The 14641-nt window shown below is 37.1% G+C and overlaps 1 protein-coding gene across 2 annotated transcripts in view; it reads left to right on the top strand.

Annotated features, from left to right (window-relative positions):
• Positions 1-4492: 4492 nt before the first annotated feature.
• Positions 4493-14641, top strand: part of LOC5564266 (MFS-type transporter SLC18B1) — a 30383-nt gene continuing 20234 nt past the window's right edge. For both annotated transcript variants that reach the window (XM_021851107.1, XM_021851108.1), the window contains exon 1: positions 4493-5607. In XM_021851107.1, the coding sequence (XP_021706799.1) occupies positions 5497-5607 (111 nt within the window). In that variant the 5' untranslated portion in view covers positions 4493-5496. The remainder of the gene's footprint in view (positions 5608-14641) is intronic.

Below are 14641 nucleotides of genomic sequence, written 5' to 3' on the forward strand. Positions count from 1 at the left end.
GAAACTTTAGTAGTACTTATTGGGGTTTTTTTTTATGAAGTTGTTGAAAACTATGTTAATCTTGGAACACTTTTGAGATGTGGAAATGATGCTCTACGTGTAGTCAAAACCCTGTTGTGGTTAAGTATACAGAATACGTTAATTGTAACGTAAAGTACTGAGGACAATACTTGATGGAAAACTAGACGTATACATCAAGAGCAGTACAATATGTATGAAGAAGCTAATATTAAAAAAAAAAAAAATACGGCAGACTTCAGTGGGCTGGTCACTTAGTGTGAAGGTCGAAAAATGGGCTGTGAATAAATAATATTAACCATTGAAAGTTTTAGTTTGATCGAACATAACAACAACATTATATTGATATTTAGTTTTTTAGATTTCATTCAATTGAACTAAACTTACAGGTTTAAGCCATATAAAAACTTACTCAAACCACTCTGGTTAGTTAAGTTAGTTAAACATATTTATAAATATAACCACTATAACAATTATATACTAGTTAAGAACAGTTTGGCCGTCGTTTTGAACGATATTTTTTAGGTTTTCCCGGCGCTATTGTGTAATTTGTATATAAATTATATTGAAATTTTAAGTCAAAAACTTCAAATCAGGATTTATCGAGATTCCGCCTAGGGATTTTTTTAAAAATTGGTCCAGAGGTACATAATGACCTCAGGAATCGAGCCCTGTACTCAGATTTGATGGACATTTTTTTTACATAATAACGGTCTGTCGGGGCACCGTGTGGGCCATTTGGGTCGTTTCTGGAGTGACGGGAATGCCCTCAGGGAACTGCTTCGAGGGGACAACTGTATTTCCTCACCGAAAAAGGTGCGACTGCTTTTTCTGCATGATTTATCCTAAGAATACTATCAATGTATTTGAAATGCTTCATTAGGGTGCCCTCGGGGAACTCTGTATGACTTTCATCGGGATTTCCTCTAGGAGTTCCTTCGGAAATTTCTGTATTATATCCTTCGTAAATTCCTGTAGGAGTTGTTTCGGAAATTCCTGTAGGAGTTCCTTCAGAAGCTCCTGTACGAATTCTTCTGGAAGATCCTGTAGAAGTTCTTCTGGAAGATCCTGTAGGAATTCATCCGGAAGTTCTTGGTTGGTTGGTTTGACTTTATTAACGAGATTTTTAGCCCTGGGCTAGTTCATCTCGGGACCAACGGCTTTACTTCCCTTCCGAAGGAAGTCGTCACTATAACTTTTACATCATAAGTGACTATGTCGGGGATGGGATTCGATCCCAGGTCCTCGGCGTGAGAGGCGAGTGTTCTAACCACTACACCAGGTCCGTCCCCATCCGGAAGTTCTTGTAGGAGTTCCTCTTGTTCCCGTATGAATTCATCCGGAAGTTCCCGTATGACTTTCATCGGAATTTCCTCTAGGAGTTCCTTCGGAAATTCCTGTACAAGTTCTTTCGTAAATTCCTCTAGGAGTAATTTCGGAAATTCCTAAGGAGTTCCTTCAGAAATAGTTCCTCCAAAAGCTCCTGTAGGAGTTCTTCTGGAAGATCCTGTAGGAGTTCTTCCGGAAGTTCCTGTACGAGTTCCTCTGGTTCCCGTTTGAATTCATGTGGAAGTTCCCGTATGAGTATCATTGGAAGCTCCTCTAGAAGTTCCTCTGGAAATTCCTGTACGAGTTCATTCAGAAGTTCCTGAGGGAGTTACTTCTGAAATTCCTAAGGAGTTCGTTCAGAAGTTCCTCTAGGAGTTCCTCTGGAAATTCTTGTACGATTAGAGTTACTCTGGATATTCCTGTAGGAGCTCCTTTGGAAATTCTTCTGAAAGTTTCTGTAAGAGTTCCTCCAAAAGTTTTTGTAAGAGTTCCTCCGAAAGTTCCTGTAAGTATTCCTGTGGGAGTTCTTCTGGAAGCTCCTGTATGAATTCCGTCAGAAGTTCTCTTATGAGTTTGACCGGAATTTAGTCTAGGAGTTCTTCCGGAAATTCCTGTACGAGCTTCTTCAGCAATTCTTGAAGAACTTCATCCAGAAGTTTCTGTGGGATATCCTCTGGAAGATCCTGTAGGAGTTCCTCTGGGAGATCCTGTAGAAGTTCCTGTAGGTGTTGTGTAAAAATTGCTGTAGAAGTTCCTTCGAAAATTTCTATAGGAGTAATTTTGGAAATTCCTATAGTAGATAGTTCGGAAGTTCCCGTAGGAGTTCCTTCAGAACTTCATGTAAGAGTTCTTTCGAAAATTTCTGTAAGTATTCCAGTTGCTGTTCTTCTCAGTGCTCTACACAGAATTTGTTACAATTTTTGATCAAATATCCAAATACGATAAGTGGCCAGAAATCAAAATCCAATGCATCGGTTCATGTTACATTTATCAATTTCCAGAGGTAAGTGAGAAAAATAATCATTCGATGCCGAAAAACCTGGCATATCACTTGAAATGTCTAGCATTTTCTCGCATTGCACAGCGCATATTTTTCGTTGTTATGGTTATAAGCACTTGGTCCACTCTTACTGCATACTTTTATCAAAATTTATTGAATAACCAAATAAAATATAAGTTTTATATCTCTCGCAGTGTACAACATCCATCAAACCTAATGAAAGTGAAATGAAGCTACCGTCATTTTGCATCTAATGACATAATCTGATTTTTTTGTTTTGTACTTGGTCCTCTGTGACCTAACGCTGACCTATAATGGCATTCTCTCTAAAAAAAATTCCAAGGAATGTCTCTTAAACCACCAAAGGATTTATTTTGCAGTTTTTTGTCCTTTAAGAAATTTTAGCCAAGGTTTCAAGAATCTAAATTGAGTTCCGCAGACAAGAGATTCGATGAGGAAAATATGGAGTTAGGCATGGCAGAATCTCAAACGATTATCAGGAGTAATGTCTTTATAAACATCCTGAGGATATATCTTAAAGAAAGTATTTGAGGATATATCTTAAAGAAAGTATTTGTTGAGAAAATTCAAGAGAAGTTACGAATTTAATTCTGAGACGAATGATTTGTGCTATTTTTGGAAAAATCCTTGAAGTGTTTTACGGTCAAACCTCTTCCCGAAAAACTCATGCAGTAATTTGGTGTGCTTTTATCACACATCATGGTGAAATTCCAAGAATATTTAGCTTAGAAGAGTCTCAAGATACTAGCGGAATATCTGGAACAGTTTATGAAGAAATCTCACGAATCCCGGAGCAGAAAAGTATAGTAAACGAATATCATACCAAGGTATTAACATTGAATACCGGCATACTATAGCATGCTCTTCAAAAGGTTATTCGGCGTTTTTAAGAGCTCAATAAGTTATTGAGTAGGTGTTTAAAAACAAATATATAGCATTTAAACAATGTTGTTGTGATAATATCCAATATCATACCAAGGTTTATCAATTTTCACGAAATATGCATTCTCAATAATACTGAATTAGGGAAAATCGAATGGAACAGCTTATCAATAACAGGGCCCAGAGAGCCAACGAGCAGTTTTTCAGCAAGTCCAAGCTAAGAGTCGTGGTTTCGAATCCCACCGGTCTACGATCTTTTCGAAATGAAAATTTTCTCAACTTCCCAGGGTATAGAGTATCTTCGTACCTGCCACACGATGTTCGAATGCATAAATAGTCATTTAGCAAAGACAACTCTCAGCTAATAAATGTGAAAGTACTCATAATAACAGAGCTGAGAAGTAGCCTCTGTTTCAGTTGGTTTGTAACGCCAGATGGAATAAAAAAAAGCTTATCAATAGGCATTTTAGTTATGATACCATAATCATAACCATGGTATTTATCAGATCTTTATACTTAGGGGCTAACCATTAATTATGTAAGACAATTTTGGCGTTTTTTAACTAATACCACGCCCCCCCCCCTTAGGTGACATTTTTTGAATGAAAATTGAAAATATTTTGTATGGTGCGTAAGAAATCCATAATTAAGCACTCCTCTCCCATAAGCCCTTACGTAATTAGTGTACGACCCCTTATCCAAACGATAGCAAATCAAAAATAATTCGACGTATTGTAGCTTAGTTTCGTTTATGATAGTTATTGGCTTACTACCTTCAGAAAAGTTTGACCACTCAATGGAAATCATCGCCACTCCCATGTCCATTCCAGTAGACTCTACTCATTCCTTTCTCGTACATGCATCATCTAGCTCGTGTGGTGCATATGTAACGATAATTTACAACCACCGGTTGAATAATTCTTACCTTCTCTAAGAATATCCCCATCGTAGCTGTCGTTCATTTGTCACCGTCTCGCGCTATTGACCTGCATGAACTGATAAGAAATAGTGTCTGCACTACTAAAGCACATTTCCACCCGTCAAATCCTACGCACTTTCTCCGCCAAGTTACTTACCTAGTTAACGGATGAACCCGCCAGAGAGTCGGTACACTATCGAAGAAAGCGCTCTCATTTGCTTGCTCTGGAAGAGCTAACCGTCTGAGATGACGGCAGAATCCCGATCGATAAGAATGTGCGCGAATCGTTTTCGGATTTGAGTTCTACTTGGCTAGAGATGATCGGTCCCGGTCCAGGAAGGTTCAGTCCGATTCGAGCGTCGGTGCGAAGTGCACAACGAGTCCAGTCGAGCAGTACCTAAGGCAGGATCCGTCTCCTCAAGAAGTGTCCTGCGCAGAGTACGGGCTTCCCGGTTTGACATTCTATTGGTGTATTGTGTTGGTGAAAATTGGATATTTTGTTGGCTTCGAAGAACCTACTGAAGTTCCATACCTTGTGGAAGTTAAAATGCCTTTGCCCAAAGAGTACCCAAAGGTCGAGTGTCTATCGGTACCTACGACCCGGTGAGGAGATAGGTCATTCCGCGCCGTTAGCCTACGCTTCTGGGAGATACCGTGTTTACGAAAAGTTCATTGGATCGGGCTGCAGCTGGATTACAAAGAGTGAGCCATGATAGGCAATCAATCTGTGCCAAAGAAGACTGCATTTCGTTTTTTATTGTGAGGTGTAGCCACTCAATCAGCATTACAAATTAGTGAAAAGTTCCTCGAGGATATATTGTGTAAAATAATCGTCTTTAGTGAGTGAGTGATTGTGTTCAACGACAATAGGTGGTAGTTGTATTAGACAAAACAAATTCCCGCTTGAATAGAAGAGTTGTGCACAGCATTAGACGAGTATTGGCAAAAGAGTAACAACTATCGGTGTGGATCGAAGTTTCGTAACTCACGTAGATCGCGCGCTGATCGATCTCCCATACATATCTCCCTGTGCATGGCAGTTGAATATACATACAGAACGCCAACTGGTGCATGAAATTGTGCGCTCTAGACTGCTGCCACTCGCCTTAGATTGGCAGGCCAAATCTTCGGTCCAAGTGACGTTATCAATTGCAATTAGTCCTAGTTTTCTAATTAGTGCTGGCAGAACATCGGAGTGCAACCGTGAAAATTAATCGCTCTGACCGTGGTTAGCTGATAGTAGCTGATCCATCCTGTGGCACCAGACAAAAAGCTGCATCGTTTTCATCTTGAATAGCTGAGGTATCAGTAGGAGCGGCAGACAACCATGGCGCTGGACTTTACCAGGCGGCAGTGGCTCACGCTGTTCATCATGGGGTTGGCAGATTTTTGCAATGCAATCTGCGTCAGTTTACAAGCACCATTCTTCCCCAATGAGGTAAGAACGAACAAAATCCGTTAAAGGGTCGTCTATCAGGGTATAATATCGTGGCTAATATATAAAAATAGCGGATCAACCTTTGGAAATCGAAGCTTCCTCGCATGCAATACCTCGGTTTCAACAAATTCTATATGATGGAAAGAAATCAGAACTACCAATTTAGTAGTTAAAATTTTCAAGAATTGTGGAGCTTCGAGTTGTAGAAATTATTCCGCCCTTTTCACATGTTAGTCTAGATTTAACTTGTCCAAATTTCATTGACAAGGTATGATTATTTTTTTAAATTGTATACCAAGGAGGCCAGTACCAGGATCATAGTATAATCTATTTGGTCCTTTATTCTTAAGAACCGTATCTCCAATATCTTCCTTTACAATCTTCGTGATGAAAATAGAGTTCCGTCAAATTTGCAGCCATTTCAGTGGCGATTCATAAGGAAAGCAGGCCGTTTGACCGAATACCGTGAGGCAGAAGGCCGTTAGGCTAAGTGCCGTTAGGCCGAAAAATATTTTAGACCAAAGAACGTTTGATTGTATAAGGTAAGAATACAAACATCAATTGACACATTTCGTAGTGTTTTTCCTTCTTTTTTACAAAGGCTGTTCTTTCTAGTGATATTTCACAGTGGATATTGTGAGTTGCATGGTGTTTCTGCCTACAAATCCAGGCGGCTTTAAGACCCATAAGAACTCTCAGTTATTTTCAGCCCAACGGGATAGAACTGAAATATTGTATAACAATTCATCTTGAATGGATCTACGATCTCATTAATCGATTTTCGGTTTGTGGCAACTTTGATAATGTGTATTTAACAGTATGGAAACAAAGACGAAAACCCATTATACTGCCCATAACTGCATATTTGTCACATTCGACATTTGTTTTTTAAATTTCAAGTTAACACCGTGGAGAGTCATCCATTTATAAACTTTTTTAACTAACTTACTGAAATCTGTGAGATTGTTCAACGAACAATTGTAAAAAAACACAATTTGAATTGGTCATATTGATAATTGTAATCGCATAACAGTCACATTGAGATTATACATTACGTGGTAAATGTAATTTATCAGAATTATTATCTGACAATTCACCCTATATGCGATATGCGCTGCACAAAATATCAGCCCAGCCTCAAATAAAGACTTTTAAGCTCTTGATAATTTAAAATTTTTTTAGATTCATGCCATACTGCCATAAAATGCATACATGGTAACATCATTGTCTACATGAATAAAACATAAATTAAAAAACAAACGCATTGGAAACAAGTAGCCGATATATAAAAGTATGAGTACTAATACAGAAGTCAAACAGATTATACACACGATTGAACAAAGAACTCATTGCGTTTCACAGTGCGTTGAATGTATGGATATGCGGGATAAAAATCAAAACTGGAAGATCAAGCCATTTGAGCACCTTATTATGGAAGGAAAAGCTGTTCCTGATCAAAAGAGCTACAATTTGCATAAATGACATATAATATACGCATAATCGCAAAAATGTCCCAAGCGCCAACTTGATTAATTTCCAAGAAAAACCTCGAAATTTGTACTTTTATTGCTCATAATTATGCAAGCAGTTATTTGCAAACACGTCTCTTCTCACTCGTAGCTGCATAAGTGACTTTTGAAATTTGAATAAAATCTTGGAAACTTCATTTAAACTATATTATTTTAAGCATAAACTTGCTCTGGTGTAATGTCTGGTTGAGCCAAAGCCACACAGTGTTAAAAGATTTTCAGATTTTTTTTGCACAAACAAACCATTTTAATGTTTGTGCTGGATAAGGAGTATACCCAAAAAAAGTAAAAAATCTCGAATTGCAGGGAGTTGCAGCTGTTTCTTTCAGACCTCTTAGAGGACACTCTAAGAAGCATGTCTGTAAGTGATTTAGGATGGAACTCGGTGGACCTTTTTTTGTTTGCTTATCTCATCAAATATACTTTATCAACCTTCAGCCATGTTCTCTTTGAGATTTTGATTGAATAGGTTGGTTTCAACACTCTTCGTACTAGTTGAAAGGAATGCTGAAAACATGCGAGAAAATTTAGTTTTTCTGCAACTCCGAAAACTGTCGCTTTCGACGCTTGTTGAAGTAGTTTTAGTGCTTTGTATAGCTTATCAATACTTGCTGCTATAGTGGATGCTATCTATAAACACTCATGGATACTTATTATGGCCGAATAAAATAACTTGAAATTTGATTTTTGTCTATAGACGAACGCACTGTGAGTCTTAAATATAACCTAAGAAAGTTAGTGTGTCTTAAGCTAAGAATTACATTGATATTGATTTGGAAAATAATATTGGGTCCATTGATACTATCCATTAGCAGTTGTTGCACAACCAATACCCTCTCGATTCGGTGCCGCCTTTTATGTGTCTATTCCACGGAGCCGACACCGGTTCTGATACGGCGCGTGACTAGTGGGATAAAGCCATGGAAGAAACCTCAACGCATAAAGGATGAATCGAGGCTGAATCCTAGATGTCTAAATACCGGTGTACGGACTTCAAACCACTCGAGCATAGAAGTAGAAGTATTAGCCGTAGAACGCTAATGTCGCTACTGTTCGTGTGACCAACATCTAGTTTGCCACGCTCTGACAGCTTGAGTACCGGGTCTATAAGTGTCAAATCAATTTTTTCGACCAAAATAAAACATTCTCTACAACATGGCACTAAACAAGCAATCAAAAATTTCAACAGTAAGAACATTAAAATAATTCTATTTTGTGATAACAGTGCCACTAGCATTCTACTTCTTATATTTCTATTAGCATAGAGTGCACCAGAGAATAATACAGTGCACGTAGACAGTTTGGGTCACTGAATTCTCCGGAGATTCTGAATATAAACTTCAGATTTCGGTTTACCGTGGCAACTGTGATGAAGTAATGCTCTCTAAAAGACAGTTTTGTGTCCAAATGCAGACCTATGCTCTTGATCACAGCCACTCGATCAATTCACTCTCCGCGAGTACTGAAGTTTCAGATAGCTGGATATTTTCTGCGAGTGAAAGTTATTATCGAACACGTATATGCAATTGAACCAAAAAAATTTTTTTTTGTTAACAGAAACTGCCTGAGCATCGTGTCAAATCTTACCAAAAAAGTTACTACTTTTAGTTTAACAGACTCGTAACATCGAGAACAATCAGAAGAATAATACATGTATTTAAGAACAAATATTTCGAATATCGAGCAAAAATCAAGAGAATCCAAATTCTAACTTTTATAATGTATATATTCTCCAAGTGGAGCGATTTCCAAAATTTTTACAGCAATGGATCTAAGGTGCGGATTATGAAAATACGAAGAAGGAAGTAACTACAATACAGAGCGATTTATTTACGATACGAATAAGTGAAGGTTACAATCGAAACTGAAGATGGTTGCGATCACGGTATACACAACAAGGTAGGCTATTCCCTCGTGTAAACAACGATTTTCCATCAAAGCATGTGTCGTCATTCCTATCGTCAAGCAGGAGGCCTTGAGGAAAGTAAAGGAGAGCAGGCCTTGCTTTCTTTTGCACTCGTTCGAGTTTGCGATAGGAATGACGTCACTGCCAAACGTCATTTTTCGGAGTATAATACCTTGCTTCTTTTTACCGTGGTTGCGATTTGCTGTTGTCGCGCTCAGTAGTCAACAGTGTGCCCAGATTGGCTGGGCACCACAGTACTCCCCTTTCCTAGATAAATTCTCACTGATTCCGGAATATTACGTGATGTCCACTTCTGGTTATTCGATCGGATTTTCTAGGATCGAATGATGGATCAGGTTCCTTAGCGAAGTAGGCTGGTTCAACTCTATCGACTGATACTGTTACAGGTTTACTCCTGATGATGATGGTCATTGTCTTATTGTTTCTTGAGATTACCTCGTATGGTCCAGTGAATGGTGCTTCCAATGCAGCTCGTACTTTGTCGGTTTTTAGAAACACGTGGGTGCACGTCGTTATATCTTTGGGTACACGCAAAAAAATCCGTTCCCATGTTTGTGAATAAAAAGTCATGGTAAACGGAACGCATCACTTGTTCTATTTCATGATTCAGTTTCTAAAAGCGTGATTCTTTGCATCCCGTCTTCATGAAAGTAGTCACTTATTCCAGAACAAATATCTTGCCTGTTCCACTGGCATGCTTGATCAGTAACGCTTTCAATACCATGACTCTGAAATCACGATATTTAGAACCAAGAAATTCATATTCGCGATGTGATTCCTGTTAAAGAGAACTAAGTTCCCGCGCGTTGTCAAAAAGGATAAATGCGCATGCGCAAAAAAACAAACATACGGTAGACAACAAAGAAATCCTCAATTTGGGTTTGCAATTCTGTGTTCGCTTTCCAGCGAATTTTGAATACATAATTAATGGCATGTAAGATCGTTTTTTGTGTGGATTGTATCAAATTTCTTAAAAGTTCTGTTTTTAATTTAGTAAAAGTGGTGTCAATTGTTTGAAAGTTGACGGGTTTACTGCTTATTAACATATTCCTCTATCTGAATATATTAACAAATTCCTCTATCTCCAAAGAGCATAGATTTCGACAGAATTGATTGTTGCTGCCTTCGTCCTGCTGTCTTTTTTTATATTGTGCTATTAACATATTTACAATCTGGCTGATAATGCTGAAACTTAATGTGCTTGCTGGGGATTTTTTTTTTATTTCCGTACAAAGTGGGCCGAAGGGTCTCAGATTTTCATGAAACTTTTTCCACAGGCAGGGCTCATCAATATATGAATAAAAAAAATTTAGAAAAATTCAGGGTCGCTTATTTTTCCGGAAAACTTGGAATTGGATTTTTTTTTTGTTTTCCTCTGACACTACTTACTTTGAAAAATCATAACTCAAGAACGAAGCATCGTAGAAACAAAGTTTTTTATGAAAATGAAAGCAAATTTTCTCAGGAATAAAAAAAAATATTAACTGGAAAAAGTTTTCCACAAAATTTTCCACCGTTGAGAAAATTCGTAAAGAAAAGTATTGTACCGATACCATCACAAGGACCTTTTCCATGTGAGGTTGGTAAACAGTACCATTCTGCTTTAATTTTAAAATCATTTTCATGGTTGCATATATTTTTTGAAATTTGACATTAAGCGAATGGCTAGATATGCTAGTATTAGAAAGTCAGCAGAAATTAATAACGTCAAACAATTTTTCTGTGTCGCAAAAGGTGAAAGACCAATTTAAAAAAGATTGGGAATTTATCTATGCAACTGAAAATGACTAGGGTGCAAATTTCCCAGTTTAAATCGAACTCAATTCGCATGCCATTTGGAAAGATAGGACTATTCCGCACTTGCATCAAGCGTTTGTACATAGCAAATGTGTTTATTCTATCTGAAATTAATTAAATTTAATCGGTTCATCCATGCAACCGTTACAACACGTTACACACAGAAATCTAAGCCGTCAGAAATTTTTCAAATGTAAACAAAACCTTTTTTCAAATTTATGAACTAAAAGCGTAGAATTTTTTCGGTTTTCCATTGTCAATCGATTGATTAGACTATGGGCAAGCATATTATACAACCAGTGTCGTGGACTTTGTCGCCAAACGATAAAAAAAAATGCCGAGGGTCCAAAATATATACCTTGAGGGTCCAAAATGTATTGGTGTGTCCAAAATAATAACAGACTGTGCTTCACAATTCAATTATTTTCGACGTTTTTTGGATCCTACCTGACTGTATGGGCATTTTTATCTCGTAAAAGAAGCTTTTCGCTACATGTTGGCATGTTCTTTGACTTCGTTACGCTGTGCAATTTATTAATTGAAACAAAAAACTAAAATCACTTCCTTAGGGGGTCCAAAATACGACCGTTACCCTATTCATGAAAAATTTTCTTCAGGAAAGATTTTCTAACCTTGTTCCAATTCCAACAAAAAAAAAAATATCATTCATTTATACCAAAAGATGAACGAAGCATTTTTGCTAGTGAATTCTCAGATGCACATGAAAACCAAGAAAATACAGCATGCTTTGTTCTTAATAATACAAGGAAACGAAAATCTTCTGGTGTTATCAACCAAAGACAATCTTCCCGGTTGAAAAAATAGATAGTATTAAGATGAAAATGTAAGTTATAAACTGAATAATTGAATAAATAAAATTTAAAAAATAATAATAATCTTATTTGTTCCATAGAAAAGAAAGAATCCCTTTTCAGTGTAATGAAAAATTAAGGCAGAAACAGTTTTTTCAGTTTTTATTAGCGGTGTAATTTTTTATGAAAAATATCATCCATTACGACTTATACTTCATTAAAACCAATCCCATAACTTTTTTTCAGATGTTTTAGAAAATTTGCAATCGCTTTGATAAAAAATCTTTGTTTTTCCGATGCTTCGATTGAAATATGGGTTTTCAAAGAATGGTAATTTTCCACAAAATTGGCCATAACTCAAACACGAATAAAAAGTACATTTAAAAAATTTCAGCGAATGAAATTACCTTCTCAAAAATATATTTTTGAAAGTTTTCCACTAATTGGAACATAGTTTTTCCGGCTTTTCTTTACGAATTTTCTCAATGGTGGAAAATTTTGTGGAAAACTGTTTCCAATTAATATTTTTTGTTATTCATGAGGAAATTTGCTTTCATTTTTATAAAAAAAAACTTTGTTTCTACGATGCTTCTTTCTTGAGTTATGACTTTTCAAAGAAAGGGCTCAAAATGGCACATTTGCACATTTTTTACACAATTGGCCATAACTCAAAAACGAAAAAAAAAGTACATTTCAAAAATTTTAGCGATTGAAGTTTATAAAATTATCTTCTCAAAAATATTTTTTTGAAAATTTTCCACGAGTTGGAGCATAGTTTTTCCGGCTTTTCTTTACGTTTCTCAACGGTGGAAAACTTTTTCCAGTTAATATTTTTTTTATTCCTTTCATTTTCATAAAACAAACTTTGTTTTTATGATGATTCGTTCTTGAGTTATGATTTTTCAAAGTAAGTAGTGTCAGGGGAAAACAAAAAATTTCCAACTGAGTTTTCCGGGAAAATAGGCGACTCTGAATTTTTCTCAATTTTTTTTTATTCATATATTGATGAGCCCTGCCTGTGGAAAAAGTTTCATAAAAATCTGAGACCTTTCGGCCCAAACCCGTCTTCTTCTTTCTTCTTGTTTCTGGCGTTACGTCCCCAATGGGACAGAGCCTGTTTCTCAGCTTAGTGTTCTTATGAGCAGGGTTGGGAAAAATCTTGAAATTCACTCTACAGTAGCCAAGCCAAGCCAATCACAGTCAGCGAAGCCAGTGAAACTCACGCCCATCGCTGCTGTAGGCGAAAAGCCTTGAAAATAGCAAAACACCCGTTGCTAAGGGCAACCCAGAATTACTGTAGAAAAATGTTCTACTTCCCGCTGCATTTCCCGCATTTAGAGCCTTCAATGACACTCATGATTTAGAAAATTCGTGCACCCAACATAGGCTACTTGATGAGATTGACGTTTTTGAACTACTGTACTGGAGAGCCACGTGATTTTCGCGAAAATTCAAGCCTACTACTATTACCATTCCCAGCACTGCTTATGAGCACTTCCACAGTTATTAACTGAGAGCTTACTATGCTAATAACCATTTTTGCAAGCGTATATCGTGTGGCAGGTACGATGATACTTTATGCCCAGGAAAGTCGAGAAAATTCCCAACCCGAAAAGATCCTCGACCGGTGGGATTCGAACCCACGACCCTCAGTTTGGTATTGCTGAATAGCTGCGCGTTTACCGCAACGGCTATCTGGGCCCCATAGGCCCAAACCCGTACGGAAATAAAAAAATCCCCTGCTGCTAAAAATTTATATTCAGGTCGAAACATCCATTTTAGCTCTGAAAATTGAACTCATCTCCAGAAAGTAGGTTCTTGTAAGTTGTGATAAAAATCACGGCTTCCGGAACAAGTGTGGAACAATGTTCCTGTTTCCAAGAATAATGTTCTCGATTAGCAGAACAAAAATCACGAATCCATGATCAGTACGCTGTCAGTAATCAGAATCGTAGGCGTTACGAATCTTTTGTGAAACATTGTTCCCGATTCCATGATGTTTATTCATGGTGTATATTAGAGTGATGCAAATTTTGAAATGTTCGCTCCCCTATGCTTAAACGATTTTGATTATGGTAAATAGCATCCTCCCAATGTTTGAAGTGATTCGGAAGAAATTTGACTGTGCACACGCCATTTGAAGTTTATATGGAGATTACTATGGAAAATGCCAATCTTTTGTGTTCAGCCCTCTATTTCTTCGTCATGATATTTTATAGAAAAGTGAACAAATTCTTCTAACGTGAAATCCTCCCAGCTACAACTTTGCCGAAGAACACTTTTTGATCGGACATCAGGATAAATTGTTATGGTTTGCATGAAGCATGCTCCACCAACTGTTCGGCAGGCAACAGTGGTGCTCCTGGCGGAAAGAATAGATCAAAGTAATTCAGGCTACTATGTTCTACAGCAAAAAAGCAGTGTTGCTCTGAAAGTAATTGAATGATTATCTCAGCATGATTTACACTTTGTTATCAAAAATAACAAATTATCCTTACGTCCCATCGAAATGTGGTCTTCGGCAAAGTTGTAGCTGGGAAATTTTCACATGAGATGAGTGTGTTCACTTTTCCATGTATTATTATGACGAGCAGTTAGAGGATTGAACACAAATAATTTGCCTTTTCCATAGTAATTTCCATGTAAACTTCAAATAGCGTGTGCACATCCAAACTTCTTCTGAATCACTCCAAATTTTGGGAGGATCATTTTCATAGCCCAGGCATATTTTTGCGCTTTAGTTTTTTTTTGTATTAGTATTATTCCAAACATTACATTCATTATTTCTTATATCTAGGTGTTCTGTGTTATTAGACAACACTATCATCCTAATTTGGTAAAACAAATCTAAGATTTTATTAACATTTTGTTAATAACATATTACATTTCATTTGCCGTAGCAGTTCAGATTTTTTACAGGTGAGTTGATTTCACCTGCTTATAAGAGAAAAAAAAGGCTTTGAATATAC

Source organism: Aedes aegypti, chromosome 3, assembly GCF_002204515.2.
Source record: "Aedes aegypti strain LVP_AGWG chromosome 3, AaegL5.0 Primary Assembly, whole genome shotgun sequence".
Classification (NCBI taxonomy): domain Eukaryota; kingdom Metazoa; phylum Arthropoda; class Insecta; order Diptera; family Culicidae; genus Aedes; species Aedes aegypti.